The 27,572-nt window shown below is 53.5% G+C and overlaps 1 protein-coding gene and 1 long non-coding RNA gene across 2 annotated transcripts in view; one reads left to right on the forward strand and one right to left on the reverse strand.

Annotated features, from left to right (window-relative positions):
- LOC110344758 (uncharacterized) overlaps window positions 1–1,636 on the reverse strand; it is a 211,954-nt gene extending 210,318 nt beyond the window's left edge. Inside the window, exon 1 of the long non-coding RNA XR_015443044.1 lies at window positions 1,100–1,636. This is a non-coding gene — a long non-coding RNA (uncharacterized LOC110344758). The remainder of the gene's footprint in view (window positions 1–1,099) is intronic.
- On the forward strand, window positions 32–27,317 carry Vstm2b (V-set and transmembrane domain containing 2B). Its single transcript, XM_004858772.3, has 6 exons — window positions 32–117; window positions 537–1,145; window positions 1,676–1,860; window positions 2,881–2,910; window positions 4,044–4,506; window positions 26,627–27,317. Exons 2-6 carry the CDS (start codon window positions 1,064–1,066, stop codon window positions 26,713–26,715), a joined length of 849 nt encoding a protein of 282 aa, XP_004858829.2. The 5' UTR covers window positions 32–117; window positions 537–1,063; the 3' UTR covers window positions 26,716–27,317.
- Window positions 27,318–27,572: the final 255 nt, after the last annotated feature.

Raw genomic sequence — 27,572 nt, forward strand, 5'->3', positions numbered from 1 at the left:
GGCCTCGTCCCCGGCCCGGCACAGCGCTCCGCCCTTCTTCCCGGCCCCCGGAGCCCACCCACCCACCATGGCCCTCGCCCGGGCCAAAGAGTGGTGCAGCTCGTTACCCGAAGCCGGGTAAGGAGCTGAGGCCCGGGGGCTGCGGAGAGGGCCGGGGACACATGGGGAGCAGGGACAGGCGGCCGTCTCGAGGGATGGAGACTGAGAAGAAGCCAGGGAGAGTTTAGGTGGGAGGACCCCCAAGCAAAGCGGGTGCGGGGCGGAGCTGCGCTCCAGCCGGAGAGATGGTGGTCCCTCCAAGCGACCCCCACAGAAGGAGGGAGCGCTCCAGGGCGGGGGCGGCGCGGGCTGAGGCAGGGGAGGGGAGGGGAGAGGAGAGGAGAGGAGGGCGGGGGGGATGCGGCGGCGGAGGCGGCTCGGCGCCCAGCCACTGACCGCCCCCTCCCTTCGCTTCCCCTCCCCCTCCCCTCCTCTCTCCGGCTCGGGGCCGCCACGCCGGACCCTCTCTGCCCGCGCCGCGCTGGGTCGGACGCCAGGTCTGCGCGCCGCGGCTGAGCGCCCACTCGCGTTGCGGAAAGATCCGCGGAGAAACCGGCGGGGGCGACGGCGAGAGCCGAAGGAGGTGGCAGTCGGGAGCCGAAGCAGAAGGAGAACGGGAGACACTAGCTCGCCGCTCCGAGTTGCGCACTCCCTCGGCCAGGGATGGGTCCTGGCGCAGCCCGGCCCCTTCCCGGCCGGCCGGGAGGAGACTGAACAGCGCATCCCCGTCGTGCTGTGGACCAGCGGACAGAGGGAGACACTGACCGATCACCAGTAGCCTCCCGGCGGGACCTCGCCCGCAGCGCACTCCGCGCAGCGCCCCCCGCCGGAGCCGCGCCGGGCCAGCGGGCGAGGGAGCGGGGCTGATTGGCGGCCGCCGGCGGCCAGGGGAGGGGGCGCCGTGCGGGGCCATGGCAGGCTCCGAGGCGTCCTAGCCCTAGCGGGAGCCGGAGCCGAGCCCACGCTGCTGCCACCTCCGCCTCTTCGCGCCCCGGCCCCCGCCGCCGCCGCGCCCCTGCGGGAAATGGAACAGCGGAACCGGCTCGGCGCCCTCGGATACCTGCCGCCTCTGCTGCTGCACGCCCTGCTGCTCTACGTGGCCGACGGTGAGCGCGGGAACTTCGCCGCGGCGGTGGGCTCGGGGAACCCTCGGCGGGGGCCGCCGGAGACAGCTTGCCTCGGCCGCCACAGGAAAAAAAAAAAAAAAAAGGAAGAGAAGGAAGGGAAGGCTTCGAGGTCTCCAGCCATTCCAGTGTGCAGCGTGGGCCTGGAAGGGTAGGGGGAGGAGAGTCCGGCTGGGGGTCCGGCCTCGGAAAGGAGGATGCGGGGAGCGAGAGTTGGCGCGCCCCGGCCGGGCTCTGGTGGTGCGGCCCAACGCGGGGGAGAAGCGTGCCTCCCCAGCCGCCCCGCCCGATTCGGAGGGAAGCAGCCGGCGGCCGGCGGCCGGTCTCTGCGCCCGCCCTGCAGCTGCTCCGCTGAACTTTGCTGGCGCCTCGGGCCGTGGACCACGCAGCAGCTGGGGAGAGGGGGAGCCCAAGGCCAGCCAGCGAGCGAGCGGGAGACCGACCGCCTCGCCTCGGGTTGCCCCAAGCCCCCGCCCTGCAGCTGGTCACGCCTCTCTCTCCCCCGCCCCCAGCTACGTTCACCGAAGTCCCCAAAGATGTGACAGTACGGGAGGGAGACGACATCGAAATGCCCTGCGCGTTCCGGGCCAGTGGAGCCACCTCATATTCGCTGGAGATTCAGTGGTGGTATCTCAAGGAGCCGCCGCGGGAGCTGCTGCACGAGCTGGCGCTCAGCGTGCCCGGCGCCCGGAGCAAGGTAACCCACCGCCCACGCGGCGCCGGCGCGCACCCGGCTCAGGCCCGGGGGCGGAGAGGGTTACCCCCGGGAATAAGGCAGCAGCGGGGTTCACGGACCCAGGGCGACTCCCTGTCGCGCAGCCCACCCTCTGCAACCCCACAGCATCTTCTGAGTCAGCCGTTGGTATCCTCAAATCCTGCCAATTCTTTTTGAGTTTCCCTTCTGCAACCTCCTGGAACTCCATTCACGCCTAGCCCCTAAAAACCGACACCTCATCCAGCTCCCCTTTTCTCTCTTGTGCGGGACTAGCATCGGATAGGGTGCTGGTTGCAGAGGGGAAATCGCTTGATCCCACCGGTCTTTCGCTGCCCTCTGCCACTCTGAGTTTCGCTCGGGGCACAGGGCCAACGAGTTAAGTTCCTCCGGGCTGCATTCCAGAGGCCGGCAGAGAACCGTGTACTGTACGTACGGGGAAGCCGGGTCACCTCTCGCTTCCCCAGGATGCGGGGGACGGCTTCCCTGTGGCTGAATATCGCGTCTGCCTTATCGCCCATATTCTCTTACATGCACTCCAGCACACACTCACACCTGCACACCTACCTACGTTCTCCCCAGGGTCCCACTCAAAGTTACTGCTCATGACTCCCATCCGGTCCTGCCCAGACACCGGCCCTTCCATCCAGTTTTTCACGATTCCTAATTAATTAAGTTGAAGATTTGGAGGAACTGGGAGGCAGTGCGGTGCTCTGCAGGCGAGAGATGGGCCACTCCCACACTGAACCCAGCTCCCCACTTCAGGTGCCAGTGCGTGGTAGGATAGCCACTTCTTGCCTAGGCCCCTTGCTTGCTCCAAACACGGCTTCCTTCCTAACAAACTGCTGGAAATCCTGACATCTTTGGGGCCTTCAGCCCCTGCCAACTCCAAGAAATGTCGGGGACCAGCCTGCCCAGGTAGGGTCCCCTAGCTGCAGGCGGGTCTGAGTTCCCCAAGTCCGAATACCACCAGCCTAATGTCTTTCCCTCCCCTTTGCATTTTAGGTAACAAATAAGGATGCAACTAAAATCAGCGTAAGTGTGGAGCCCAGCGTGGGCCGCGGGAGCCCCCTTCTGGCCGCTTCGCGCTGCGCAGCTCCCTCCCCTTTACCGCTCCTCTCCGGCAGCGCGGTGCAGACCCGCGCTCCTGGCCAGGCGTAGTCGGCTGCTAGGCATGTCTGAGCGCCACCTGTCGCCGGTAGCACGGTCAGGTTCACTTTTGTGTAAATCAAGAGTCCAAGGCTTGAGTTTCCCCAACTCGGCCGGGCGCTCACCTGTAAACTTTTCTTCCCGGGACCACGCGCTCAGTTTGCTCCGTCTGCTCGCCTTTCCTCTGCTGCCATTTCTCTCAGCGCCGCGAGCGCGCGGATGCTCGCCCTCTCCGCGACCCGTGTTGCTGCTTGCCACCCTCTCTGCCCCGCCCAGCACAGCGGCCAAGTGCCTCACAACACCCCGCTCCCTCCGCCGAGAGCTGAGCGTGGAAGGCTCGTGGAGGGTGGGATGGTGTGCAGTTTCTCCGAGTTGTGCAGGGCCCAGGTCCGGAGAAGACTGACCCAAGCTTTCCCAGCTGGGGCGCGGAAGTAGCAGGGCCTGGAGATCAGGACAGCCTCCTCCCCGGCTCTGGGAAGAGGGGAAGAGGCGAGGGGCCCCTGGGCGCTGGGCGAAGGCCACTGAGTGGTTCCTTCCCCCGCCTCCTCCACCGGGGCCGAGAGGCTCGATTTGCTGTAGGCACTGGTCCTAGCAGGAGGCCAGGGGGCCAGGCAGCAGCTAAGTGTCGCCTGCCCCCTTGGGAGGGCGGGGGTTGGGGACAATGGGCTAGAGTACCTACTTGGAAAGACGTGGACCCTTAGCGAACAGAGGCCCAGCGGGAGGTTTTTTGAAGGTCGTAGGATGGGGAAGGGAAAGCTCCGGAAAGATGAGAAAGGCAGGTGTGTGGGGCCGGCGGTGGTGGGGGTATGCAAGATGGGGCGTCCAGTACGGTGAGGAACGGGGAACTCAGGGCAGTGGGCTTAGCAACACAGTGGCAAGCAGAGCTGGGAGCTCCCACACGACTGCGGAGGGGTGCACTGGCAAGGGGGCGCGGTGGCAGGGTTGGGGCACTGACAGCTCAAGCCTTAGGAGCAGGTCTGAGCCCTGCCAGCCCCGGCTCTAACCCCGCTCTCTTGCAGACGGTGCGCGTCCAGGGCAATGACATCTCGCACCGGCTTCGGCTGTCGGCCGTGCGCCTGCAGGACGAGGGCGTGTACGAGTGCCGCGTGTCGGACTACAGCGACGACGACACGCAGGAGCACAAGGCCCAGGCGCTGCTGCGCGTGCTCTCGCGCTTCGCGCCGCCCAACATGCAGGCTGCCGAGGCTGTGTCGCACATCCAGAGCAGCGGTCCACGGCGCCACGGCGCCGCCCACCCCAACCACGCGGGCGCCGCGGGCCGCACCACCTCTGAGCCCGGCCAAAGCGACAAGAGCCAGCTGCCTGGGAGCCCTCCTGCCGCCCACGGACCCGAAGTCCCCGAGGCCGCTGCCGCCTCCGTGGCCCACACGGCCACCACCACTGTGGCGGCTGCAGCCGCGGCTTCGTCGGCGTCTCCGCCACCCCGCCGGGCGGTGCTTCTGCGCCAGAGACACGGCTCAGGTAAGGTGGGCGCGCGGGAGAAGACACGCTCCGGGCTGGCTCCGGGCCAGGCTGTGGCCCTGGGTCATTCTCCTCTGCCTCCCTTGAGTCGTTGTCGGCGCTTTCCCAGCCGTCTCCCCGCCCCTTGTCTGTCTTTACGGTGGCCTCTGGGAGCTTTCGACCAAGCTCATTTCTGAAGGTCGGGGCTGCCCTGTGGCACCGAGGCTGGAGTACTGGGAGCTGTCTCTTGTGTTTGGAGAACTGGGCCCTGTGGGCGGCGCTCCTAGCGCGGGCTGGTCACCGTTATTCCTGGAGCCCCACGTGTGCCTCTGGGCTTTTGGCGGGGGGGGGGGGGGGGCGGCGGCAAAGGACTGGCCCCTCACTGAGATTGGGGAATGATGGCTAAAGTTGAGTGTAAGCTCAGTTGAACACACTTTAGCCTAGACCTTGTGGACAGGCCTGGCTAATTTGAGGAGGGTCCAAGGTGCTGGCTCTGGGGGGTTAAGGGTAGCGCCCCATTCCGCGTTAGGAAGTCACCAGAGGTTAAGACTGGCTGTGCTAGGGAGCTCAGTGGGATGGGGAGGAGAGGATTTGGGGGAGGGTTGTGGGAGAGCCATGGCAGGCACCTCAGGGGCTGCCCAACAGTAGTGGGTTGTGGTGAGCAGAAAGGCCTGCTGCCCAGTGTGTCCCTCCCCCTCGACATTCCCCCCCCCCCCGTTCCAAAGTGGGCCTTAGTCAGGGGCTCAGCTCCAGTGCTCCCTCTTCGGGTCTGATTGTAAGGAAGTCACTCCCTGCCTGAACCCCACCCTCCGTCTCCTGTGATGCAGTCCCAAGGAGAGCATCTCTGCTGTTAATACAGCACTGAGAGGCTGGGACAGTCACATGTAAAACCTTCTGGGCAGGAGTGATGGAACACATTGTCCTTCTGGACAGTGCTCAAAGTGCTGCCACCTGCTGCCAGCCGCCAGGCAGGCCTTGGCTGTACTGCTAAATGGAGGAGACAGTCTCCTGTCACTGTCTTATCCCACCTCCCTGGCTGATTCTTCACCCCACGAACAGTGTGGAGCTGCTGTCTGTCTTGCATGTCAGCTCAGTGCTGGTTCTCGCTCGTTTATTCCCCTGTGGGAGCTGCCTGTATCTCAGGCTGTTGCCTGGATCTGGAGGCCTCGTTCCTCTCAGCACCGCACAGGGGCTCTCGGGACTTTCCTCCAGGCTAGGGGAAGTGAGCCAGCTGGAACCTGTAGAGAGCCTCGCCAAACAACCCCAAGCTCACCTACCTGGCCTGGAACATTCCACCCCCTTTATTAATTTCAGTTGACACTAGCTACTGTTACAAACCTCAAAATGTGGTGGCTTGACACATTTCAATTTTTTTTTTTCATACACATCAAGTCTGGAATAGGGTGCGGTGGCTTCATTCCATGTAGTTAGTCCCACTCAGGCTGACAGAGATTCTACCAGCCTCAGCCAGTGTCTCCCAGAGTCACTCTGTGAAGGGACACGTGGCCAACAGAGGAGGGAAGAGACAGAAGTGGCCCTTCTTGACCCAGTTCCCTGACAGAATGATGCTCTAAGACCGTAAGGCATGTGCTGTATATATGCATTTAGAACGGCCCTTTATGTGTGCTGTTCCTGGGAACCTGAGAAAATAGTCTCTCAAAACTCTTCTGTGGTGTTTCACCCTCTCAAGGAAAAGTAGGTGTTGAGAATGGCAAGGTGAGTTTCTCCGGAGGAGGCCTAGATATGGAAAATGTTGCTTCTGCCCTCATCCTCTCCCATCCCGTGGTCCAATACAGATAAAAGGATCTTTGGAAAATGTTATTTGTTGATTTGGCAACTGCTTCCCAACATCCTCTGTTCACCGTGAAATAGGAGACTGACACTTTGGGGGAGATGACCACCTCTACTTAGTGTCTAATAGATGCTTTGGAAAGGTGTTTGTTGACTTACAGAGTGGTTGGCTTCATTGATGCCGGTTGGTGAAAGACCTTTTCACCCTATTCCTTTGGGCCCCAGCAAGTAAACTTGAGCAGCAGAGGCTAGAACATACTCTGGGATGTCTCTTAGACCATGAGTACAGTGGCAAAGTGGAAGACTTGAAAGACAGAAACCCTAGGTATAAGTTGTACCTCAACCACTTATTGGCTATGTGAGTTTAGGCAAGTGGTTTTTTGTTTTGTTTTGTTTTGTTTTGGTACCAGGGATTGACCTCGGGTCCTTGGGCTTTCAAGGTAAGCAGCGTAACCACTGAGCTAAATCCCCGGTAAGGCAAGTGGTTTAACATCTCTGGGTCATCTATAAAATGGGCATCTAAAATCCCCGACCTCAGAGGGAACTTGATATGGAAATCGCTGTACATACGTTCACTGTTATGACCATGGCCTTTAGCTCCCCTGGTTGGAGGGGAAGGAATTGGGGAGAATAAACCTCAGTGGTTGGCAGTTGGACGCTAAGCTATGGCAGGGCTTAAAAGCTAAATAGAATGAACAGGATTGGTTGAAGGATTTGATGAAGGAAGCACCATATGAAAGAAATCCGTGAGAGTGAACTTGGTCTTCCCCACAAAATGGTAATGAGACAGCTGGGGATGTAGCTCAGTGGTTCTGCCACCTGCCTCGCAAGTGCAAGGATCCGAGTTCAATCCCTGGTACCAAAAAGAAAAAATGGTAATGAGACAAAGTTTGTGAACTTGTTCCTACTTGAACATCCCTCTTCTCCTGGACCCTTGAGCCTAGCACAGCCCGTCAGGTTTCCAATCTCTGAGCTGGCCACAGGGCCAAATGAGAGAGGGGGAAAGCTCCAGGCATTCCATTCCCATGACTGCGAACCCACCCATGAAAGGTGCCCTTCTTCCAAGAAGACGTGGGGTCCCCACATCAGCTCAGTCTCAGTGGCACAAGTCCCAGGGTCATGGGGTCCTCACATGAGCTCAGTCTTGATGGCACAAGGGCCAGGGTCATCCCAGCCAGTGGGGCCTTGGACGCCTGCCAGCTGCAAGGCACTATGGTAATGCTCACGTAGGTCAGGCCAGCATCTCCTCTCTGTCTTTCCTGAGGTGGTGCGTAGTGTTCACTGTCACCCAGAAAGTGACAACAGGCTGAACTCAGCAGTACCTCTGGGGTCTCTATCACCCAGTAACCTTTGCCAGCTCCTCAACAGGCCAGGAACTGGACAGGTGTATCTCATAAGGAGCCCTGGGTTTCTCTCCTGCTCTCCTTTGGAAGATTTGGAAGGTGAGTCTTCAGCTGAAAGGTCAGAAAGCCCATGTCCTCAGCTCTGTATGTGACGCTCTTAGGAAAGGCACTTTGTGTCCTACTCTGAGCAGAAAGAAGTAGGTTACATGACCTGTAATCCAAAAATGCATCTGAATGGCCTTGGTCCCAAGGAGGAAACTATGCCCAGGCTTGTGTCCCATCTCTCCCAGCCACCCAAGGTCACCCAGGCCCTGGGCTGGCAGGGAGTAAAGCCTGCAGGCGGTTGTGGGTGGTAGACATTAATAACCTCTCTGCAGGACTGTCTTGCCGGCTAGTGCCTGGAGCTCGGAGGCCAACGTGGGTTGCACTGAGCGTTCCCAGGAGGCAGCCAGCCAGACATGGCTCAGCTCCTCCTGTGCCATAGGCTGGAGAAGGAGCTGGAGGAGAGCGACCTGAACCTGACTTCTCCAGCCCACAGTTTTCTCAGCAGCTTGGGGCTGGGGCGGGGTGGGGGGCAGTCCTCATGGTTAATAGGCACAAGTGTTTGCAGAGTCTGTATCAGTCAAGGTGCTGGAAGAAATAAAGGGCATGTTCAAAGCCACCAAAGGGAGCTGAGAAAGGGTATTTATAAGGTGTGAACAGGGTCAGGGTGGCCAGCAGAGGATGGCTGCAGGTCTCTAGGGCTAGCAACAGTGGGAGCCTTCAGCACCCCTAGGTTGAAGGAGCAAGGGAAGGGAGTAATTAGCACAAGTCAAAGAGGAAGCTGGATGGACTGCCTGATAGGAGCTGGGGCCTCAGTGGAGGGACACAGCCAGCCCACTCCTCCTAACCTCCTCCTAACCTCTCCTCCATTTTCCTATCAGAGCCTCCCACTGGCCTGACTCTACTGGAAGTCAAGGGCAAGGGTTCCAGACTGAAGCAGCCGATGGAGGTCAGCCCAGGGCTCGGAGCAGAGTGGAGGGTAGATGGAGGATCAGAGGGACTAAAAGGCTCACCCCAGACCAGGGTGGAGTGGACACTCTGGCTGTTTCTGATTGGTGACTTCTTTAGGAGAGGTTCAGCACACCTCTCCAGACATTTCCCATTATATCCCTGCTCCTAGAAAGCCAGCAGAAGGAAGTCTGGTGTTGAGTGAGGAGTTGAGTGAGCTACTTTAGGAATGCCAGGGGGCAGACGGGGAGATTTGCTCAGCTCTTTCTTTAACTATGCACAGCCGGGCAGGAAAGCCCTTCTTGACCATATGTGACCAGCTCAGCCAAATACATATTTGCACTAAAAGTTTATGTGCAAAAACTCATTCATTTCACGTCTCATTTGTCAAGAGACATTTTGGAATTTGTGCTTAAAAATAAACATGGGCTAGATTAGCAAAGCAGAGCAGGCACTGGAGGCTGAGCCCCTTCTCAGTCACCTTTGGAAATCTGGCTCCTGGTTAATTTGAACACTGACTGGTTTGTTAGAAGCACTTTGTTGCTGATTGCCATGGGGGAGGGAGGGAGGATCTTCCAAACAAATGCTTGTAACTGGGAAAGGCGCCGCAGTGAAGCCTTAGAGCCTGCAAAGAATACAGTTTCCGGCTGAATGGCTTGTGTGTTGGCAAGAGGCTCCCCTTTGTAGGGACCTCAGGATTAGATCATGGTGTGTGAACCTCTAATTAGCCTCAGGGCTCTGGCTCCAAGGAGAGGCGCCATGGCCCCCACAGAGAGCCGACTGGATGTGGCAAACTGCTGCCTGGTGCCCGCATGGAGAACTGACTCTCAATATTTCAATTAATAATGAGCGAAAGACAGCCGAGGCCATAGGTGTGACGGCTTTTGAGAGACCGTTGCTGCTGGGAGCCATTGAAGAGGAGTATCCTTGCGTGTCACCATGGCAACCATAAACCGTGACCAAAGGGGACTGTGGGCAAGGTAAAGACACTCAGAACAACTCAACCCATGCCCTGGCAGATGACAAAGCTGTCAGAAATAGTGCCAGTGTGACCCTGGAGATTCACAGTGCAGCAGAGAGAGTCTCTATCCCTGCCAGCAGGGCCTACCAGCAGGGCCAGGGACCCTGGACCCACACGGACCCCAAAACTATTGCCTTAAACAAACAATCCACTTTTCCCTAAGCTCTGATGTGACATGAGGATCATAATGAACGAGAAAATAAATCTGCCAAAAAGATGTCCTAGAGAAGAGAGGATGAGCTCTCTGAGCATCTGAAGGAGAAAAATTAAAGGATTTCATAAAGGGAACGGCTGAGCTGCACAGCTGTGGAGAGATGCCTGCACCATCCCCGGTAGCAGCAAAAGCATGTGATTATCAGCAACATAGCCTCCTCTCCCTCACCAGCCAGGCCAGGAGCAGGAAGCAGAGATGTCAGCCATGGACTTGTGCTTAATCGAGTCAGGGCATCCAGGTCATTCCAGGATAAAGGGACTGTGCCGAGGGAGTCCTGGTGGGGACAGCCCTAATTCACCTGAGGCAATCAGGGGAGGCTTCCTGCAGGCAGTGTGCAATTTCATGCTTGAAAGAGGTGCAGGGGACTGACACCCTCCAGCTCTGGTCAGTCCTGGGGTAGCTTCTGGTTGCCTCTTCTCCTTCCCCCAGCCAGTACCCCATCAACTGAGAAAGTTACACCAAGTGGAATCCTTTGTCCATCACATCTTTCACTGGTGGTCAGCTGACTCGAAGCACAGCCATTCTGTCAGCATCAGAGAGAGCCCAAAGGATGAATCAGCAGCTCTTAGATTCTCATGAGGACATGTAATCATCCTCACTCTCTAGTGAGCACTCCTCGTACCCTGCTCCCCTCTCCCTGACGCTACCTTGCTGCATCCCCAGGGACACATCTCCTCCCTCCCCTGCTGGTAGCCAGAGCCCAGGCCCTTTCCTCAGCTGGAGTGGCAGCCCCTGGGAGAGAAGCTGAGAGCCAGCCATTCTAAATGTCACCGGGAACCAAACCTACTGAGAAGCTTCCCATTAAATAGGCCAGGCACACATTTTTAAAGCTCTGAATATTAAGGATTCCCCAAGCATCCATGAGGATAACCGAGGTCAAGTGCTTTTGTAATATGATATTGATTAGTTCTCTCCATGTGTTCGGGGGCAAGGGCTTGGCTCTGGTCTAAACCCCTGAGCTTTATGGGAGATGCCAGCATGGTTTTAAGACATTTTTGTGGCACAGGGAAAAAAATGAAGTATTGTCTTTTTTATCCATGCTCTGCTGACTCTTACCAGGCATCTCTTGGAAACTCACATCCAAAACAGGGAGAAGTTTCACTTTGTCTTATGTAAGGGCTGCAGGAGAGTTGAAGATGATAAGCAGGCAGGCCTGGCCCCTGTAACTCCAATTCCTACCTATTCCTTATGAAGGATGACAAACCTCTTTCCCTCTGGTGGTGTTTCTGAGGAAATTAGCCTGCTTGTCAGAGGCTTTGGTGCTTTTAGAGAAGATGTGCTATAAATACCAAGACGGATCACCCCATTTGGCCTCCCCTGGGTTAGGGCTTAGCTGCTGTTGGGCACTGAGCAATGGAGGAGGCTGCAGGAGGTTGGTATTCGGCGACCAGGCACTCTCAACAGCTGGCTGGACTATGAGGCCAGGGCTGTGCTCAGGCCTCTTCTCCTGCCAGTGTCGTCCAGGAGATGGCCCCTGAGAGAGGCCTTGCCAAGCCTGTCCCCGACACATTTCTAGGTGGAAACTCTTTCTGGAAATTATTGGTCAGTCTGTTCTGTCATTAGCATTCTCTAGGCTGACATCCGAGGCACTTTGGACTGGCTGCAGTTGGTTCTGGTTTTATGGTGGCTTAAGCAGAGGGGTTTGGGGGGCAGGGCAAATGGTACCAGGAAATTAGAAAGTGAACCCAGGGCCTTTGTACTGAGCATCCCCAGCCCCCTGCCCCCTTTTTTCCTCAGAGACAGTGAACTTGTGGTCCCCTGCCTCAGCCGTCCAGAGTGTTACATTTATAAGCATGTGCCCTCACTCCCAGCTCGGTTTCTTGGGGGCCTGGTGTCAGCATAAAGTAAGAAGCCAAAATGGATATTTCAGAAGTGTTTTCCCATCCCTACACACACCTACCCTCCAGTGATCCTGAGTCCTGCTTTGTCCAGCTCACAAATGACCAGCTTGTCAGAAGGTCTGCCCTGAAGGACAGACTGCTCTGCAGTCCTTGAAGGCTGAGTGTCAACAGGAGCTCCCCTAAAAGGACCCAGCTGAGCACCCAATGCTTGTTGTTGGGGATCAAGTCCAAAGGAAATGACCCAGAGAAGTCAGTCCTCTGGAAAGCTGCCCATTCCGATGGAAGAGCCAAAGCATGAACCTTATACAGGCTGAGGACATTCCCAAAGAAGTCCTAGTCACCACCATTTCCAGCCGCCAGATCTCTCTTTCTCCTGGCATTCTAAATGTTCCTTACTGTTCAGAGAGCTCACTCACAGGCAAGCCCAGGTTGGAGTGCTGACAGATTCTCTATTTCTGGGCTTCAACTCACTCCACACAGTATGTGTGCCTTTCTCTCCTTAACCTAGGTGGTTCATAAGTACCATGCTTCCCATTTTCCAGATGAGTTCAACCTCCTGGATTCACATCTAGGCTCCATCACTTTCCACATGCCAGTTCCCTTATCTGTTATCATCTGCGTGAGTCCAGTTCCCAGGGGCAAGGTGACAGGGTCAGAAGAGATAACCTGTAGATGGATGTCAGCATAGCACAGACCCTAGCACCTAGCAAATGCTCAGTTGATGTTGTCTTGTGGGAATGGTGTTAAGTATAGAGGATCTGTAAATAAGCTAGACAGGGTGGCCCTGAACTGAGCCGTCACTGGAGAACCCCGTCCTCTCTGTCCCTGGTTCGGGAGAGGAGGACAGGAAGTGAGGGGTGATGCCATGTTCTCTTCCTTCCCTGGCTGGGATGGTTTCCCTGAGTTGAGAGCTCCTTGGTGAACAAGGACAGCTTCATTATTGTTTCTGTTGCTCCACCAGACAACTAAATCAGCACATTTGCACAGGTGCCCCACAGGCCCGGCTGTGCCGGGGGGCTGTGTGAGGGAGCCACACCTGTGTTGCTCTTGGCCTTGTTTTGATGCTGTGTGTGAGGCGCCATGCAGCGAGCCAGGCTCTGAGGAAAGGCTGGTGTTTGCAGGACTGGACACCTGCATCTCCGTGGGAAATGGGAGCAGGAGCCCATGAGCCTCCAGAAAAGGTCTGGACTGGTGAGGAGGTGCTGGGGTCCCCTCCACTCGGGATCATACCACGAGAGATGGGGTGATTAGTGAGGAATGGCGAGTAAGGCGGCAGAGCCAGGGCCTCCTTCTCAGGCTCAGAGTGTATACTGGCTCTTCTGCTTGGATCTGCTTCTCATGCTCACATCTCACTCATCTTCCCTGACTGGCTTTACATCTGGGCCAGATGCCTGCCAACAGAGGCCCGTGGGGACCTGTAAGAGGAATACAGGATGAACACACCACCTGTGGGAGATGCTGCACTTATAAGCAGGCTGCATTCAGGGTCCAGACAGACACCAGGATGCCCCATGTGGCTGGGCTCCACCTAGCTCAGAGCTCACTGCAGACACAACCCCCTGCCTGAAATTGGCTCCAAAGACACAGAGCCCTTCCCTGTGCTGACCCCTGGTCCACTGCCCATCGGGTCTCCTCAGGAGGAAAGCTAGGGTTTTCTTTAAGCCAGAAAAGCCCAGTGGTCACTGTGCCAGTCCCCTCAGAGAGCCTTTTATCGCAATTGATTCTTGTACAAAGGCTGCTTAGCTCAGAAGGAGGATGTGAAATAAACCTAGAGGAAAGGAGCTGATGTCACGTCAGGGCTCCATCTGAACTGGGAAGGGGTCCCTGGCCAGCTGTACTTGGCTTTCAGAGCATCAGAGAGACCCAGCCCCTGCCTCACAGTCTAGCCTTGGTGGCCAGACCATGCAGGGGGTGCTCTGAGAATGAAAGGGCTCAGCGGGAACGTAGAGGAGCTGGGGCAAAGAGGACCAAGGTGAACTGGTTGTTGCGAACATAGCTTCCACGCCCTTGTGGTGAATGGGATCTCATCCACCCTGAGCTTCCAGGAGTTCCTGGATGCATCTCCAATATTTCCTTCCTGTCCCGGGGTTAGTACCTAGCTGAATAATCCATGCAGAATGATGCTGCTGGAGGCCAGGCCTGATTCTTTTCCATTGCTATATTTCTACTACCCTACATTCACTAGACCTGAAACTCATTCATTCATTCACTCATCATTCATTCAACAAATGTCCATCAAGCATTGTTTATTTGTAGGAACTGTTCCAGACACTGAGGGAATGCCTTGAATAAGATTGATGAGGTACTGAGAGCCTGGGAGAGGGAGAGACGGATGTGAGTCAAACCAACACGTCCCAAGTGGAAATCGGTGACTATGGCGGGCGTGTGTTAAAGGAGAGACCCAGAGTCATCGGAGCTAAAAGTAGAGGGCTTGACGCTGAGGAAGTGATATCTGAGCTATGCTCTTCTGGAAGACTCTTAAGAGTTGGCTAAGTAAATGAAGAAGAATGAATTTGTGCCATGTGCAGGAAAATGGATGAGATAATTCAGACACAGAAACCAAATATAGCGCAGTTTGTCTTATATGGGAAACAAAATATAAATGGAAAATAAAATAAAGGAGAGATGGTAGAAAATAAGGAGATTGACATTCAGGGTAAGGTTCTGAGGGATAAGAAGAGGAAGGCACAGGGAGAGAGGAAAGGGATAGGAAAGGGATCAAAAATGATCAAGATGCATTCGGTGTCATCAAAATATATGGTGACTGTTCCGTTTTCTTATAGTGAAAGACACATTGCCATTAATTTCCCTCAAAACACTCCCCTTCACTTCAAACACGTTCACCCCAGTGCTCTTGCCACTTTCAGAAGCAGTACTGGAAGTCCTCTTTCATGAGTCTTTACAAGTGTGATCAAAAATGCAGTGAATGCTGCTGCCGGGTACCATTCAACGGAGAAGCGGGCTCATAAAAATATCACTGTGAGTCCTCATCCACTTTATTCACTGGATCTGGCACCATGTGACTTTTGGCTCTTCTCCAAAATTGAAATGACCATGAAAGATAACCATTTTGAATCAATTCAGGACATCAAGGCAGCTGCAACAGGGCAACTGAAAACAATTATGAAAGATGGAAAGACAATCATAAAAGATCTCTGAACTGCTTTAGAAGTGCAATAACAATATGTAAGTGTATTCTAAATGAGGGGAAGTACCTTTAGGGAGATGAATGACCATGTGTCTTTTACTGTAATAAACTTTATTAAGTTTATACATTCACCATATTTTATCATACCTCATACATGTGTACCAATTCGTCAAAACAAACATAACTGGGCCAAGGATTTAGCTCAGTGGTGCCGCCGCCTGCCTTGCAAGTGCAAGGTCCTGAGTTCAATCCCCAGTAACAAAATAAATAAATAGTGACGTTAAAACAAACGTAACTATTAGATATGGCAAGCATAATCAATATTTTTTAAAAGGAGTTAGCTAGGTAACACGAGAGGTAAGGTAAAGGAAGGGGAATGGCATGTGCAAATATCCTGTGGTAAGATAGAGCCAGGGAAATTTGACAGCCTAACAAAAGATTAGTATGGCAGAGAAAGCAAGGAGAGGCAAAGGGGAAATTAAGTAAAGGAGAGTTCACTGGTCAAATAGGATCAAGCTGTAAGGTTTTATGAGGGGAATATAGGGTTTGGGCTTTACCTTAAGAGCAGCAGTATGGGGTACCAGAGGGCTGGGGCAGGGCATGATGCCTTTGAAAATGATCCATCTGGCTGCAGTGTGGAGATGGGAAAGGCAGGGGAAAGACCACTTTAGAGTCAGTCATCCAGCCCAGACATGGGAATTGAGCTAATTTGGATGGGTAGATGGATGTCTAGATGGGTGGATAGGTGGAAATACAAGTAGCTCATAAGTGGGTGGAGGGAAAGGTGTGTGAATGGTTGAACAAGGGGATAGGGGATGGGTGGGAGGAAGGCCTAATGGGTAGGTGGATGGGTAGAAGAATGGAACAGGTGGGTAGATGGATATGTGGATGGATGGAAGGAGAAGTGGATTGGGAATGGGGGGAAAATAAATAGCTGATGAATGTATGGAAGGGAGCCAGTGAATGGTAAGTAGATGGGTGAATGGATGAGTGGATATGTGGATAACAGATAAGATGGAAAGATGGGTGGAAGTGGAACTTGGGAATTAGGCCCCTTCCGAGAAGGTAGGACTGGAACTGCAGACATGCCCAGACTGGGGTCCCTGGTACCAGTGCTGCACATTCAGGCCACATCTTCTAGGAACAGGGCCCTACAAGAGAAGCTCCAGGTGGCCAGAATTCCAGGGTAGCCCAAGCTTCTGCCTGCAGGCCTGGGCCACCATGCGCAGACAGGAGGGACAGGCCAAGGGAGCGGCCACACCCACTTCCCAGCTGCCTCCAGCCACCCCAGCCCCTCAGCCTTCGGGGGCAGGAGCAGGGGACCCCTCCATGTGCTAGACACTAAGTACCCTGCTAGTTATGGCCTGGCCTGGACTTCCTGATTATTGTCCATGTAAAAATTAACATAGCTGTGTTTTTCCAGGCATTTACAAAATCAAATCTCCAGGTGGGCAGATGAATAACTGTATTTGCATTAAAAACTAATGTAACGAAAAAAATACACAAGGCGATAATTCATAATGCATTCTATTCTACAGAGTCATATTTTAATGCCTGACATATCCTGGGCAGCTCCTCAGTGCTAATTTTATTTAATGAGCACATGTTATAGAACTTTCAGAGCACTATCCCTGGGCAATTAAAATGTGCTAACCTTTTTGGCTAAATTGTATTGCTAAAGAAAGGTCTTCGGTGAGCAACAAAAGGAAATGTTCAGGCCTTTCTGAGGCGGATCCTAGCGGAAGGCTGTAACAGGAAAGAGCTGTTATTCCACTGGGCTCCTGGGTATGCCGGCCACAGGGACCTCTGCCCTCCTCCCTGAGTCCGGGACTGTGTCCATAATCCTTGTGTGGCCAGGTCTCCTCCCATGAGCAGGACGAAGAGCCAAGGCCCAGGCCCCACACTGAGGAGCCCTCAGTGAGCAGGCATTGAGACCCCACTGTCTGCCAGGCCCAGGAGACCTGGGGCACACTCCGACTTGAGGGGCGTGAGGCAAGGGGCCCCAGGCAGTGGACTAAAATAAGGAGGGGCAATGTCCACTTATCCAAAACCCCGACTGTGCCCCCATTTCCCAGTCTGTGTGAGGAACACATCCGAACTCTGGAATCCACAGTCTAAGAGTTTAGACTGGGAAGGGTTATGAGAAAGCCTGAGCTGAGTGGTTCCCAAGCTGTGTTGTGGACCAGAGGAATCCTCTGGGTCTGTGTCTGATGGAGACTCAGGTGGGAAGGAGGAGGACACAGGGCCAGCACTGTGGGTGGGTGATGGAGGTGAGAGGGCGGGGTGGGGAGTGAGGCGGGCTGGGATGACAGGGCATGGCTGAGAGCCAGGTGGAGGAGTCACTCGAGCTGGGTGAAGGAGTGGCTTGTCCTTTGGAGCTGCAGCAGCGCATGGCGGCCAGGCCTGGTGGGGTCAGTGCATGGGGAAGGCAGTAAGGAGCTGTCGAAGCTGCCTGGGGATGGCTGATGTAGTGGGAGAGAGAAATAAAGGACCAGGGCGGAGGTGGCACAGAGCAGCAGAAGGGCAGGAAGCTGGCAGATGAAGAGCTGTCCCAAGCTGGGTGCAGTGGTGCATGCCTGTAATCCCAGCACTTTGGGAAGCTGACGCAGGAGGATCACAAGCTCAAGCCCCACACAGGCAATTTATCGAGACCCTGTCTCAAAATAAAAATAAAAAGGACTGGGGATGTAGCTCAGCACAAAGGCCCTGAGTTCAATCCCAGTGCTGCCAAAACCAAACTGTCCCAGAATTCCAGAGTCACCTTGTGGGAGCCTCTGGCCTGTGCAGGAGTGCATGGTCTGACAAAGGTTGCAGGCAGGAGAGTTTGGATGCGTTTGCCCTCTGTAGAGGACCCCTGCTTGCTTGGATCTTGGAGCACTCAAGAGTGTGGAGATAGGGAAAGAGCTGTCTGTCTGTCTGGTCAGTGAGTCAGGGCTGCAGGCAGCTGGGGAGCCTGGATTTAATTCCCAGGAACCAGGGATTCACTGGCCACAGTCCCTGCCTGGTGAGCACTGTGACGTCCACTGTGGTCTTGGCTGCTGTGGCCCTGCCTGCAACAGTCACCCCACTACAGAGAAAGGACTTGTTCACCACAAAAAGGTCACTGGGGGCAAGATTCCATTTCGAAAGGAAAAGGAAGCTGGAGAGAAGCTTGAGACAAAGTTGGCCAAGTTAGCAAGCTGTCAGGAACATCCAAACTCAGGGAAACTACCTCCTCCTCTGTCTTCCCCCTTGGAAGTAGCTGGGGCTGGGCTCCAGCAGAGGCCATCAGGGAGGAGTCATCTTCAGCCCTGACCGGTGGTAAGCATGCTGAAGGTCAGTGTGTTCACAGAGCCAGACTGCTGGGTTCAGGTCCCAGCCCTGCTGCTTCTCTTAGTGTGGCACTGGTAGGACCGCCAGTTGTCCTATTAAACTTGCATTTTAGATAAACTATCAATAACACCTCAATATAAGTACAAGGTGTGACTGAGTAATATGGTGAATGTTTATATTTTTTAAAATTTTATTATAGCCAGGCATAGTGGCACATGCCTGTAGTCCCTCATGTAGTAACTCATGAGGCTGAGGCAGGAGGATAACCTCAAGTTCAAGGCCAGCCTGGGCTACATAGCAAGTTCAAGCCCAGCCTGAATTACATGGAAAGACCCTGTCTCAAAAAAAAAATGTATTACAGTCAGAGACAAACTGCCATTAATTTCCCTCAAAACACTCTCCCACCCTTTGAATACACTTATTCCATCATTTTTGCCACTTTCCGAAGCAGTCCTAGCAGTCCCCTCTCCTGAATACCCTTAGTTGTGCTGTTGTGACTGCCTCGATAGCTAACACGTTTACTTTCCATGGTCATTTTGACTGTGGGGAAAACTCAGAAGTCACATGGGGCCAGATCTGGTGAATTGGGGGGGATGGGCACCCACCATAATGTTTTTACAAACCTGCCTTTCTGTTGGATGGCCCTCAGCATTCACTGTTTTTATCACGTCCCATAAAGACACGAAAGAGGGCTTCCAGAATGGCTTTATAAAGTGGTAAGAGTCATGATAAATGTGTTTGAAACAAGGGAGACTATTTTGAGGGAGATTAATGGCAATGTGTCTTTTACTACAATACATTTTTTAAAGTTTAAACATTCACCATATATTTTGATACCTTTGTATGTCTCCAGCGCTATTTGGGACAGACTTATACTAAAAAGTATCCATTGTTTACCACAAACTCTAATGTGACTGGGTGTCCTGGCAACCTACGGCCTTAGGTAATTCACTTTGCCCCCATGGGGCTCAGGTCTCCCATCTGCAAAGCAGGGATAAAGGGTAACTTCTACCGCAAGAGGGCGGAAGTGAGCAAAGGCAGTGCAGTTGCTCAGCATCTGACCCTGGTACAGGCAGGCTACATTTGCAGCAAGTCTCCAGACTCCTCTCCTGGCTGTGGGTGGGGCTCCTGCCAGGGAGCCAAGGCCAGCCCTCTGGTTCGTGGGCTCCTACGAAGACCAGAGAGGTAGGATGTGTAAGGAAGGCATTTATAGGGGGACAGATGCAAGGGCTACACGAGCAGCACAGAATTGTCCCTGGGTGCAGGGAGGGCTCCTGAGAGACTGGTCAGACCTGGATGAGGAACGGGCCGGGGAGTTATCCCACAGGCTCAGCCTCCAAGGGCCTGCAGAGAGCAGTCGACCACAGCATGTGGCTGGTGGCAGGGGAGAGCAAGGGGACTGGGAAGGACCATGGAGAAACCCTACCTTTGTCTCTTCCTCTTGCAGACAGAGGAAACCCAGCGAAAATCTGCCCCCTTGGGAGCGTTCTCCAGGTGGTCAGAAGGGAGAGGGTGGGCACTGGTGATGAAGTCTTAAGTCACTGCTGTTATGGGGCTATGGCCAGGTAAGAGCATGCAGCACAGAAAGACTAAAATGGTAGGTGGCTCAACCTCTGCCTCTGCTCACCCCAGGAGGACCTGGGCTCCTTCCCCTGCCTGGACCTTGAGGCTGCCATCCAGGCACCATGCCCCGTGGGCTGATGTCCGCAAGGAGGGCAGTTTGTCTACAAACCTAGGAGCTAGCTGCTAGGCCTGGGCAGTAAGATGAACTGGGCAGAAGCAGAGGCACTTCGGGTACCTGTCCCGACCCGCGGGTAAGTCAACGGAGACCCTAGAGGGGGAGTGAGAATGACAAGGGACAAGAGACACGAGAGATGGAGACAAGACAGGTTTCTGATCAAGTCTCGTTTATTGCAGAAGCTGCTACAGCATATATACCATAGGGCTAGAGGGAAGGAGCAAGGGGAGGGTACTGGGGCTACTTCCTTGTTGCCGGGTAGACTTGCAGCAGGCCCAGACATGCCCGTAAAAGGCACTCAAGAGTTCTAGCGGGGGGGGGGGCGGGGCGGGGGGCAAGGCCCCCCACAGGTACCGTCAGCAAGGACACAGGCCCATATTTCACCCGGTCAGTGGTTCTACATCCCACACTGAACTTTTCTTAAAAATACTCCTATTTCTTTAAAACCTGAAGATATTATTTGCTGCTAGTTTTTGCCCAAGTTACCAGCACACGTTAATTTTATGGCAGAAATTAATTCTACCTAAACAAATACTGTTAGTGCTCAATTATTCCTCACCGACTCCCTTTGAATAAATATCCATGAAGAGACTTTAATTAAAATGTCAACAAGAGAAGCAGGCTGGCGAGGTGGAATCTCACTCAGCAGCGAGCTGGACCAGGGCAGCATCCAGGGGAGAGCAGAGAGCCAGACTGGCAGGGAGCATCAGCCCACATCAGGGGAGAGGTGGCCTGCTTCATAGAGATGGGATGCAAGCCACACCCCTCCCATCCTGCTCCGGGGCTGGCTCAGAGGCTTCAAGCTCTCAGCAGCAAAGGATGCAGTGTAGGTAATGAGTCTGAGTGATGCAGGCTCGGCCCGTAGAGCCCAACTGCAAAAGGACAGGGGCTGTGACTGGCAGCTCACCCAGGCCTCGGTTGTGGGTCAGGAGGGAGAGAGGAGGGGAGGTAGATTCTGCCAAGAAGGGCAGCCAGCCACTGGCCCACCCAGCTGACCACAGCTTGGTGGAAAAGCAAGCCCAGGCTTACTGGCTCTTGGGCCTTTAGAAAGCAGTACCAAAGCTTTTATGCAGAAGTTCCCCTACTTTATATGTCAGATTTGAATTTACAACTTTCAAAACTGAATGGCACACACCACTCTGGGAGACTGAGGTGAGAAGATCACATGTCGGAGCTCAGCTTGGGCAACTTAGCAATTTAGTGGGAATTCATATCAAAATTTTTAAAGGGGGGAGGGGCTGGAGACGTAGCTCAGTGTGAAGGCCCTGAGTTCAATCACCAGTCATAAATAAAATCTACCTATCTATCATGACAGCCCCAAACGCGACGGTTCTGGAAACCAGGCTCATCTTCAAGCATCCGAGCGTCCACTTTTGCCTTTACATTGTTCCCAGAGTCTGTGGAAAGTGGCATCTTCTAACCAGTGGGGCGGGAAGTGGGAAACAGTGGAGAAGAGCACAGGGCCAGGCTAACCGCAGCCGCTGACTCTGCCTTTGACCGCGGCCTCGGCTTCTGTACGACATGCAGAGACAGGGATGGCTCCTCAGAGAGGGACCCTTGTCCTTAAGAACTGTGCTCAGAGTGGGTCCAGGGCAGTTGAGGCAGGATGGAGCCCAGAAAAGACAGGCCTATGCAGCCCGGAAGGAATAGAGTACAGCCCCTAAAAGCCATTGTTGCCACTTGGAGGCAGCACTTTCCTTTGTCTCCTCAGAAGGCAGCAAAAGACAACCTTGGGCTTTTCTAGCCAAGAAAACCTTCTTCAGAAGCCGTGTCCTATCAGCACAAAGTGCACAGCAGATGCGAGTGGCCTTGATCTGCTCTTCAGAGGGGCGCCCTGACCTTGAGACCCTGTGGTAGTCCTCGTGTTCCAACATTCAAGCTCACTGTCAGAATGGCTTTGCCCACTGAAGTCCGGGCCATAGTGATCCTTGGAGTAGCTCTTCTCTGGCTCCTCTGCTCAATGTGAGAATATTTCGTGCTGCACAGGAGAGAGGCAAAGACGGCAAAGCATTACAGTGTAAGCCTGCAAAATGAACCTCCAACTTGGCCAGGCTGCAAGAGCCACACTCAGCCCACTGACCTTAAAATATCTTATTTTTACTTACTCTTCTCAAACTTTAAAAGAAAGAAAGAAGCACAGCCTGGGAGCAACTCTGCAAAAACTCTGAGTGGTGTTTGTTTGCAAACCGCCAACCCAGGCCATCTTCCCCTGCCCCTGCTGCCAGCTAGAACAAGCTCTGCAGTGCCCCTTGAAAAGGACTCCTCAGCCCTGTGCTGCACAACACGAGCTGGAACCCCTATGCACATGGAAGTCCAGGCCAGACCAGTTGTTCCATCCCATGGCCCCTCTAGGAGCTTAACTCACAGGCATGCCCTGCACAGTGTAGGCCAATGGTAGGTCACAGAGGATGTCCTAAACAAGACCTCACTCTTTACTTTCATCTCCAGGTACTAAATGGAATGGCCTCAAAGCTTCCATATTCTTTTCTTACAGGGCTTTAGAATTTGCCATTTCTGGATAAATGGAGATGAGGAATTTCCCAAGGTGAGAGGGTGGGGGGCCCAAGGAGTGAGTGCCTCTATTGTGTTCCTTTGGGATCTCTTTTAAATGGCTCCAGTGTGTCTTTTATCCTGCTCACTATCTAAACGATAAAAATTAATATCTTAATTGACACCTTACTCTGGAGCCAAAGAGGCTTTGATTTCTTGAAGAATGATTAGGCAAATGGTGATGCTCATTTAATGTACAGGATGAATCAGCTGTTCCTGCATCAGAAGGCTTCCCTCACCTCCTGAGCAGCCTTATTTTCCAGTTTAATCATGACAGATAAACTTCTTCATGTTCCAGCGCTATTCCTGATACCCTTCAGGAAGGGAAGAACTAGATTGAGAGACTGTTAGCATCCAATCAGCGCAGCAGACTCCGAGCCAGCTGGCCTGCTCAGCCCTGTGCCCCAGAGCACAGATGCCTGAGCTGAATGCGAAAAGAGGCCACAGTGGGGAAAGGAGATTCCACCTCAGCTGAGCCAAATGGCCCCTCCTCACCCCTGCACTGGGGGTCAAAGTGAGCTGGATCAGGCAGGGTGGTGCCTGCCTGAAATCCTAGCACTAGGGAGGAAGCTGAGGCTTCCTCAGCCAGGATCTCTGCCAGTTCGCAAGCCAGCCTGGGCTACATAGTGAGTTCAAGACCAGCCTGAACTAAAAGTAATACCTTGTGTCCAAAACAATGAGCTGGGACCTGTCATCTCACACAGCAGGGGACCATCCTAGCTCTCTCCAAGAGGCAGTGAGGCAGAGACTTGGGCCCCAGATGCAGAAGGGCTGTAGCCACATACTAGACATAGGTCATTCTCCAAGAAGGAGCCCACACATGGGAATGAGGGGAGCCCTGGGCTTCTAAACCCCTGAATTCCAAACCTTTGCTGGTGCAAAGATCCCACTTCCTCCAGGGAAAGCCTGGAGACCACTCTTCCCTGTCTGCCCTAATTTCACTAGAAACCAACACAAAGTGTTTGTGCATCTGATGAATCATGTGGTAAAAAGTTCCAAATCCTGGGTGGTTCTTTCACCAGAGTTCCAAGGATGTCTAACAATAAGTGGTTGACAAGGTAGTTTGTCCTGCTCTCAAGAGAAAATGTTTCTAAGACAGAACAGGCAGGGCAAAAATTAGTTCTTCTCAAATTAGTTCTTCTCTATCTCTTTTCAGACAAGTAGCTCTACTGGCTTTTTCTGAAGACCAGTTTGCAAGGCACATGACTCTGTTTGAGGCTCTTTGTTCACGTCCTTGTATACATTAGCTTTTGCTATGTAACTAAGGACCCTAAAACTCAGTGGCTTTGGTGTGACACCATAACCATTTACTTAGCTCATGATTCTGTGTTTCAGCGATTTGGGTTGGGCTCTGATGGGCAGTTCTTCTGCTGGTCTCTGTTGGACTCATGCAGGCAATCAGTACCAATTCACTTGGGAGCTGGTTGATCCACATGGACCTCTGCTAGGACATAAGCTCTTCTCCTTTAACCAGCCAAGGCTTGTTCACGTGGCAGTGAGTTCCAAGACCCACGAGGGAGGGCACGCTTTAATACACAAGCACTGTTCAAGCTTTTGCTTACTTGGCCAAAGCAGGTCATTGGCCAAGCCCACAGTTAGTGTGGGAGGGTACAATCACAGGGTATGGATGCTGGGGGATAGGGAAGACTCCTGTTCCCATTTTTTCAAACTGTTGCTGCAATATTGCTCAATCTGGACCCCAGTCCAGTGTGACAGCCCAGTGAGAAATTAATATGTACATATTAATTTCATGGAGCCATGCTCATACCTCTCTGGGTCTTGTGCCCATTTTATAGAATGTAGCACAAGACTCAAAGGTAAAAGGTATTGCCTGGTGTCACACAGCACCTGGCAACAGGGCAAGGCTTAGATGCCCATCTCTCTAATGCCAGCTCACTGCCCCAAACCACCTCTCCTGGTACCCATGGCAGTGCGAGAATGAGGTGCCCCCCAGGAGCCAAACCATGGCCATCCTGCAGACATCCACCAGCAGAGACTCTGCAGAGCCTGATCCCCACCATCCTCACACACCAGCCTCCAGGAGCCACCACTGAAGCCCTCCTGGCCCTGCTGCTTCCTCCCTGCCCCACTGCAGAAGGCCAGGCTGGCTATTTGACTCTAGGGCCTTTTGTAAGCTGTGAGCAATTTTCAAACTTTTAAACTTGAGTGGGTGAGACTGGTACAGTGGCAGTGACCAGTCAGCACTACTGGGGGGCTCTCTCCTCAAATCTCCGACGTCCACAGTTCCACCAGGCCACCAGGCCAGCCTAATTGTGCCCACATTGGTCATTCTCCTGCTGCTGTGTACCTTGAGGGTCTGGAGTCCTAAGTACATATACACCTGCTCTTAAGCACCTCACATGGGTTGTTTCTCTTTCACCTGCACTTGCCTGAGCATCAGGTTTTGCATAAGCATGAAGACTTGAGCAGGAGATCAGGAGGCCATGGGCCCATCTGGCCTTGGGAGCCCCATGAGCCCAGTAGGCAGCACTTTGCCCTGCTGGCCAGATCCCCATTTTCCATATATCTGAGCCTTGGTGAGAGCTACCCAGGCACCTGGTCAGCCATCAGCTCGCCCATCACGTCCACCTCTCGTCCTTCCCAGTGATGTATGACAGCGAGGAGCAGCAGAGCAGATTCAGAGTCTTTGGGGTGACCACTGCACTGCGATTCTTCCCGCTGATGGATGGCCAGAGGCAGAGTGGCAACCTGAGCCAAGCTGCAGGAGGGCTGGGAGTGAGGACTGTCTGGAAAATTAAGATCTGAAGAGGAAGGTTAGCACATCTAGATCTGACCTGTCCTTGGGCTTCTCAGCAGGGCTTCAGAGCTCTGTGCACAGCAGACAGCCCAGCCCCCTTTCCATGCAGAGGCTTGAACATAACCCAAAATGTTTCCCCAGATGGACAGATGCAATCCTGAAGTTTCAAGTTGGATCATTTGTCCAATCTCCTCCTTTTACAAAAGGGAGGTGGGGGCCCAGGCATGAACTCTGTGACACCAACAGTTGGAGCCAGATTAAGAATGATAGGGTGGGAGAAAGGCCTTTGGTGGAAAAGACTAAAGTGCTTTTACCTGGAGAGAGGAGAATCATGCATTCAGGCCAAGCCTTGTCAGGGAAGCCACAAATCTGCACCAAGTGAGACCAGAGGGAACTGGCTGCAGCTCCCACAGTCAGCTGTGTGCAGGAGGCCTTGCCTTCTGCACCATCTGGTGTTGACGCAAGGAAGGGCCTCCCATGGCCCATCCCAGGCACGGGGCTCCTGCGAAGCTGGCTGGTTAGAGGAAGGGAGGAGAAAGGCATCGAGAAAGTGCAGGTGAGCACAGGGAGGCTGGAAACTGCTTCCATTCATGTTGCTGGTCTCTCAGCCAATTAGCAGTGAGGTCACCAGGCACCGAGCTGCTCAGAGGGTCCCTCAATCTCCTGGTGACCCTGAAGAGAGCCTCGTTATTTCTAGATGAAGCTCAGAGGTGGGTGTTCCCTGGTTGCACGAGAAGCCTTGTAGTTGCTGGGAACCTGACGGCAGATGGGGAACCAGGCAGGTGGCCCAAGTAAGCTGAGAGGAAGGCTGGTGTTAGGGCCTCAGAGGAGGCCAGGGGCCTAGGTTAATGACTGAGTTGGAGAAGCAGGAGGGATTGACCCAGACAGCGATGCAGTCATTTCTGCAGGACCCTAGCCCCCCACCTTCACCAGTGTTTTCTGAACTCCCTGGTGCAATATGAGTGGATTGGCAATGTAGTTTCAGAAAAAAGACTCACACGGAATCATCAGGACGTCTAAAACGGGACCTATGGAAATAGTGAACTATGTAGTTTAGGCAGAGAGCTAGACGGGACACACACAGTGGATCTGTATGTGAGCAAGGCATCCTCATGCAGGAGGAGGGGGCAAGGGGAGCAGATGGTCTTTTTTATTACAATAAGGACTTGGACTTTAGAACTACAATAGACCACATTCCCCTCAGGCCAGGGGCACCTGGTGTCTGTCCGCAGTAGCCTCCTAAAATGTGTGGTCTATAAATAACAAACAGCAGTAACAAAATGCTTTGTCACTAACCCAAAACCACCACGTGCCACCTCCAGCCGAGTGCTGCAGTCAAGTGGCCCTGGGAAGTTTCACTCTGCCTGGCTGCTTGTGAGCTGCCCAGCTTTCCTAGTTCGAGGGTTCACCTCTCCTGTTTTCTCATCCTCTGCAGGCACTGGCCCTAGCTCTGCCACAGACCCGCTCCTGTCCCTGCTCCTGTTAGCACTGCATAAGCTCCTTCGCCTGCTGCTGGGGCACTGACAGTCATGGCAACCTGAGCACCTCAGCAGGCACACTCCTGCCTGCACACCAGAGAGGACCACATGGCCAGGCAGACACACAGAGACTGAGAAGCATGAAGAAGTACACACAGAAAATAAATAAATCATATTTTTGAGGAAGTCACGCAAACGTAGAACAGCTAAAATAATGCATCTAGTTTCCAAATAAGATGGAGTTTGGACCATGCAATAAGCATGGGGTCAATGATTTCTCTACTTCAATGTATTTTTCTTTTCTACACTTTCCTTCCAAGTCTTCATGTTGCACGAACTGTTGAGCAGTTATCTTTAGGATAATATGTAAAAAATGTTGGGTCAAAGCCTTTCTGACAAAGCAAAATATTTTTAGTAGATTAATGTGTTTAGGATTTTTTTTATTTACTTTTCCTTTGGGGGGTTTTCTTTTTTATTAAATTATTTCTTTTGAGACATTTTGATTAAAAAAGGCACATCATAATTAAAATTCACTGTCAATAATATTTATTTTTAAATAAAGATTGGAAACAAGGTCAGACACTTGTTTATAAACTGTATTGTATATTGCTGAATAACAGTTGAATAAAAAAACAACTTTGAAATAACCTTTCTACAGCCATGTATGACTGTTCAGCCTCAGTGCCCGCTGCAGCCTGGATGCCATAACCTCCTGTTCTCCAACACCAGCTGTACTCTTGGCTGGTGTCTCCCAGCATGGAAGACAGCCCAGGGCACCTGGCTGAGGCCACAGCAAGCAGGGGCACTTGCCCAGCCTCCCCTAGGGACAAGAAACTTCATGGCAGCAAGAGGGAGAGAACCCCTCAGCCTAGATCCCGAAGGAAAGGAGGTCACTATATGAAT

The sequence above is a fragment of the Heterocephalus glaber genome, unplaced genomic scaffold (assembly GCF_053883595.1).
Source record: "Heterocephalus glaber isolate CG9 unplaced genomic scaffold, H.glaber_assembly_v1.0 deba00001561, whole genome shotgun sequence".
Lineage (NCBI taxonomy): Eukaryota > Metazoa > Chordata > Mammalia > Rodentia > Bathyergidae > Heterocephalus > Heterocephalus glaber.